Source organism: Poecilia latipinna, unplaced genomic scaffold, assembly GCF_001443285.1.
Source record: "Poecilia latipinna isolate Pla-1442-1.1 unplaced genomic scaffold, P_latipinna-1.0 Scaffold3397, whole genome shotgun sequence".
Lineage (NCBI taxonomy): Eukaryota > Metazoa > Chordata > Actinopteri > Cyprinodontiformes > Poeciliidae > Poecilia > Poecilia latipinna.
This window is the reverse complement of record NW_015116013.1, coordinates 35,982-41,422: the sequence shown is the minus strand read 5'-3', so window position 1 is coordinate 41,422 and position 5,441 is coordinate 35,982. Positions and strand designations below refer to the sequence as shown.

At 38.3% G+C, this 5,441-nt stretch overlaps 1 protein-coding gene across 1 annotated transcript in view; it reads left to right on the top strand.

The window, feature by feature from the left end:
- psmg1 (proteasome (prosome, macropain) assembly chaperone 1) overlaps positions 1-5,441 on the top strand; it is a 36,271-nt gene that overhangs the window by 6,848 nt on the left and 23,982 nt on the right. Inside the window, exons 2-5 of the mRNA XM_015023723.1 lie at positions 784-887; positions 2,180-2,325; positions 4,029-4,091; positions 4,719-4,917. Coding sequence (XP_014879209.1) covers positions 784-887; positions 2,180-2,325; positions 4,029-4,091; positions 4,719-4,917 — 512 coding nt within the window. The remainder of the gene's footprint in view (positions 1-783; positions 888-2,179; positions 2,326-4,028; positions 4,092-4,718; positions 4,918-5,441) is intronic.

Sequence of the window (5,441 nt, the reverse complement as noted above, 5' to 3'; positions counted from 1 at the left end):
ACCGATCATGCACTTTTTCACGAAAATCGGCCGATTATGATCGATGACCGATTGATCGGCACACCTCTACTTGACATTATTTGATATAGGCAGATTTATTTGACTCATGTATAATTTATGATACTGAGAGCCTTACTATTCAATATTATTTTGCTGACTGCAGGTTTTTCAGTTGTCCTTTCGACTGAATAGCTGCTGTATTGTACCTAACAAGTATTTTGCATGTTTTATTTCTAAATTAGGTGAATTTATTGCCAGATCATTTTTTAATTTTGTCATATTACATAATAGCATTTAGTCAGTCCAGGTGATCAGCAGAGATCGGCCTCATTTGTGATCAGTATCGGAACTGGCAGCAGAAAACCTGGCCGGAGCACCCATAGTCAGGATGTCAGCAGTAATTATCAGTGATAAAAACAAAGATGATTAAAATGGCTGCCACAAAAGTCCCTGCATCACTGTATTTGTTCACAGTGTTATTTACGGGACATTTTACTGCTGGAGTGTCTTTAGTGAGTGACATGTTTCTTTTGTGTTTCCCTTCCTTTTCCTGTTGTGTGAGGGGGCTGAGCTGAAGCACTTTGAATAATTAATTCAACAGCACCATGTTCTGCAAAACAATAACAGACTAGTCAGAGGCAGAAAATGAGGCATTGCATTACATTTTCAACTCTTAAACAGTGACACTTACTTTGTAATGTAGCTATGTTCTGCTTGCTTTATCTTGCTGTTTTAGCGTTATGTTTGACCTGTAAGCAATAAATCTGAGGTCTTTCTTCTCAGAACTGTTCATCTCCATTGGAATCCCGAAGTCTCAGAGTTGTTGAGAGCCGGGAACAAGGTGCAGTGTTCCAGCTTCATCCTGGCTGTGGGACACAATGCTGCCAGTAAGTGAGATCCAGCTGTTAAAAAGCATCTGAGACATGTCCATCAAACTGCACAGACAATAACAATAAACATGTGTTTGGAAATGTAAATGATTAGTTTCAGCTAAGAACCTCAAACTTATTGTCTGTTTGTAATGGAGTCTGTTGTTGATCAAAATAAATTTTGTGATAAATTATCACTAAATAATGGCAAAACAAAATTTGTGATATTTAGTAATAAGAAATAAAAAAAATATGTCAAACTTACGATAAGCAGTGTTGAAATAGAACAAGTGTTTGAATCAGAATTTGGGGGTGATGTGATTTTCGACTAGAAATTACATTGGAATGCAATTTGTACCTTCCAAATTGCATTTGGTGATATAAAAGCTTTTTTTGATGATGTAAAAGCTAAAATGTCAAAAACTTTTGTAATATTGAATAACATTTCTTTCTAAATAGGAAATCACTATTATACTGTTGCTTAGTACACACATCAGTTACTGTGTGGACATCTAGGGAACTTTGTATAAAAACAAAACAAAATGTGTTTACATGCTTCTGAGGAAAGCTTTATGAGGTATAACTGCATCTGATTATTTTCATCCATCTACTAAAATACTTCTTACATTGCATACTTTAAAATTTTATGATTTAGTAGAGCAGCATTGACTATGTACAGAGCCTATAATAAAATCCTTCCAAGGTACACGCAAAAGGGGTTTGAAATTAAAGGAATAAATTATAAATTAACAGAGAATGATTTATTTAAAAAGGTAGAGGTCATGACAAATAGTAAAAACTATTGTACACTTCAGTTAGAGAGATTCAGGTATACAATAATTGTTGTAAAGAGTTATAATTGTGTTTTTCACTCGTTAAATTTTTTTATAAAAGTTATTGCTAAATCATACAATAAGATTATGAATTTGTCTTAGCTGGAATTCCTTGGAGATATGTTTCAGAAAAATATTTAAGGTTCTGCTGCTTTGATTTTAATGATGATTTATGTACAACAATATACTATGTACTATACCTTCTATAGTAAGTTTGTACTGGTTATACTTTCACTTTTTTCGGTCTACACTTTGTGTTCTTGCCATTGACAGGAATTTAAATATTGTTTATCTATTTCTGTACTAGTTTCGTCTTGTTTTTTCTGCCTTGTGTATTTTTTCCTTTTTCACTTGTGTATGGAAAGGTTTAAATGACCAAAAATAAAGTGTAGAAATCAGAATACGTGGCTGAAAGCAAGTCAGGGAAGCACTCTGATGCGAGCTGTTGTTGAATACTGAGGGGATGTGTCTTCACAGGCTTCCTGTCAGTGTACATTCTTGCCTCTGCAAACTGGGATGCAGTCGGGCGCGGGGTGGCATGGAACGAGAGGAGCCGGTCTGGAACTGGGCCGAGTGGCGAAGGGTCGGCATGTGTGTTCTACAGACACAAAGACGAGCCAGCAGTAAGTGACACAGCGAGAAAAACAGAACTTCAGAATATCTGCTGTTGATTAACACCCCAGGAAACACATCATCACCATGACAAGCTGCTCCTTTTTGTAAGCTTTATGACATATTTGAATGTTTCCAATTAAAGCTCACAATAAGTTCAACACTTTCAAGATTTCTGCTCTAATAATCTCTCATTTGGAACTGAAGGGTTTATCAGTGCTATATGACTGTGGAAAAACACATCTGTCTGTCTGTCCATCCATGCTCTTTCAACCCATCTGTCCATCCATCCATTTTTAAATCTGTCTATCCATTCGTTATTATGAAAGAATCATTTTCACAAGCTATGGTGCTCTCCATTTGTTGATCAAGAGTCTGTTCCATTAACTATCATAAAATAACAGTTGGAAGGAAGCAGTGAGTCAAATCTAGAGGTGTGTATGTTCACATTCTGTCCTTCCATATTTACTAACCTGTAATTTAAGCAAGATAAAGACACTGATGGACAGAATGTGAAATCACTGTCAGAGATTTGTCACACCTGTCATGCTGCTTTAGTTGGCAGGAAAGGAAATAGATTGATGATTAATCAATAGAAGAACCATTTATTCTGTTTATTATATAGCAGCAAGAAGGTCCTGGGTTCAATTCCCGGCCCGGGGTCTTTCTGCATGGAGTTTGCATGTTCTCCCTGTGCATGTGTGGGTTCTCTCCGGGTGCTCCGGAGAGAACCCACACATGCACACAGTCCAAAAACATGATTTTCAGGTTAATTGGCCTCTCCAAATTTTCCCTAGGTGTGTGTGTGTGTGTGGCTGGTTGTTTGTCCTGTGTGTCTCTGTGCTGCCCTGTGACAGACTGGTGACCTGTCCAGGGTGACCACGCCTCTCGCCTGGAACGTTAGCTGGAGAGGCACCAGCAACCCTCCTGACCCCACTAAGGGACAAGGGTGTAAAGAAAATGGATGGATGGAGATTAATTTGTTGAACAATTGCTTTTTCTATCCATTATTCTGTAATTGTCAGAATAATCAATTATTCAATCAATTAATAATGTGAATAATCAATTATTGTAAATTAAAATAATCTTGCATCCCTAGTTTTGATCATATCTCACTGAAAGTAGCAGTCTTCATTCAGTAACAGCTTCCACACTTAAGGTTGTTGTTTTGTAAGTCCAAACTTGTAGCGGTTGTGCTGTAAACATAAAGGCATCAGATATTTGAGTTTTTCAGTCAGGGCTGACAAGATCGAAATTGCCAGATTTTGATCACTAGCTGGTTTTTCTGTGTAACCAGAATTCAATTACACAGTTTATTCTTTTTTTGATTACAACAATGTGTGTGCATACCAGTTTGTGTTGAAAAGAATTCAAATACTAGCCAAAATCAGTTTGAATTTAAAAGAAAAGCGAAAATTGACATCAGTCAGAAAAAGCCTGTTTTCTGCTGCCAGTCAGTGTAGAGTATTTTCAGATATATAAATTAGTTCAGTTTCCCTTTAGATTATCTGACTCATTGAAGTCAAACATTTAAACCTGGAGCATTAGGATAATGTAGTTCTTCAGACAATTTCCGCTATGAAAGCAGCCATTTTCTCCCACCTGTTTCTGCCACCTTGTTATACTCCTTCCAAATTATAGCCTCTTCCCTTGTTTTGTCTTCTCTCTGTGTGATTGGAAAGTGATGAACAAGATGCTTTTGTTTCTTATTTAGGTATTGATATGCCATGTGACATGCCACATTGCCGAGGACCAGCTATTCCAATGGACAGAAAAGGTACCTTTTTCTGCAGCTTAATCACCCTGACAAGACTGACAGTCTTCCCTGGTAACCCATGAAAAGGAACAGTTCACTTTCTCTTCTTCAGAAAGCCATAATCATATGGCAACATGATGTCTTAAATAGAATCACTTTCCTTAGAGCGTGTCATTAAGGAAGAATTATGGAGCTTGAAAGTGAAAATCTGAGATTCAGAGACATTTTATCCTTATGATAAACATTCAAAGATGGTCAGATTTATAGGTCTATTGTTTGGTTTTTTAAACCAAACTGTAGAGCAGAAATCCACTTGGTGATTCTCAGCGGATGGTTATTGGTAAGCTGTTTTAGAAGGAGAAAACACAGCCTGTCTTCCTGCAGCTGCAGCAGCAGAGAATCATGACAGATTTCACTCCTGTCAGCAGATTGGAGGAAGATGGGGCTATAATGGGCGCTGTGTTTTCAAAACCTGACAGTTGCAAATTGGAAAAACATTGGCTGGTTTCAGAAATGTCAGCTTCAGCTGCCAGATGCTGGTGTATGGTTAGAAACTTACATTTAAAAAAACATGCCTCTGTCTTTATTTCTTTGCATATATTAGATAAATTACTGCAAAATCAGGGGCTTTGTCTTTGTCTCTCCCAGGTGTTCGGCTATCTGCAGACCAGAGGACTCACTGTGACCGTGCTGTCTGATAGCTCTGTGGCTGATTACAAGACAGCAGACTACCTGTGCAGCAGCTCTGCCCCCTTCCTGCGGTCGCTTCGCTCTAGTGCGTTCAGTGATCAGCCTGTCTGCCAGTCACTGGAGCAGCCCAACATCATTACAGGACTCCCAGCTGCAGGTGTGTTTGGAGTTTTTCTTATCCAAATGAGTCAGACTCAATGCTTTGTCCCACAGAAAATCTGCACAAGACTCTGAACAGGAGCAGCACAACAAGCCTGTCATATTGCTGGGCATATTTAGCAGAGCAATCCATCTCAGTCATAGCTTTTATTCTGCACATAAAGTGGTGCTCACTTAACCTGAATTCACTTTGTCCCAGGTTCATTATTGTTTTGGGCTTTTAGAGAGACATTTTGATGTCAAGTTTGCAGTGATAAATGATGCGTAAAGGTGTGCTTCTATTCTTTAAAGGTGACCTATTATGCTTCCTTGAATAGGGTTAGGATAAGTCTGTAGCAGTCTTTCTCAAACTGTGGTCCCTAGACGCTCCCTAGTGGTCCTCAAGGTATTGCATGTGAACAACCATTTATTTGCTGTGCAGTGAGCTCAAAGTGCAGCGCATACAGTTAGCTTACCAAAGGATTGTGCTAAAAACTGGGTCACTGGAAGAAAACAATTCCAGGCTTACTTATATGATTGGAG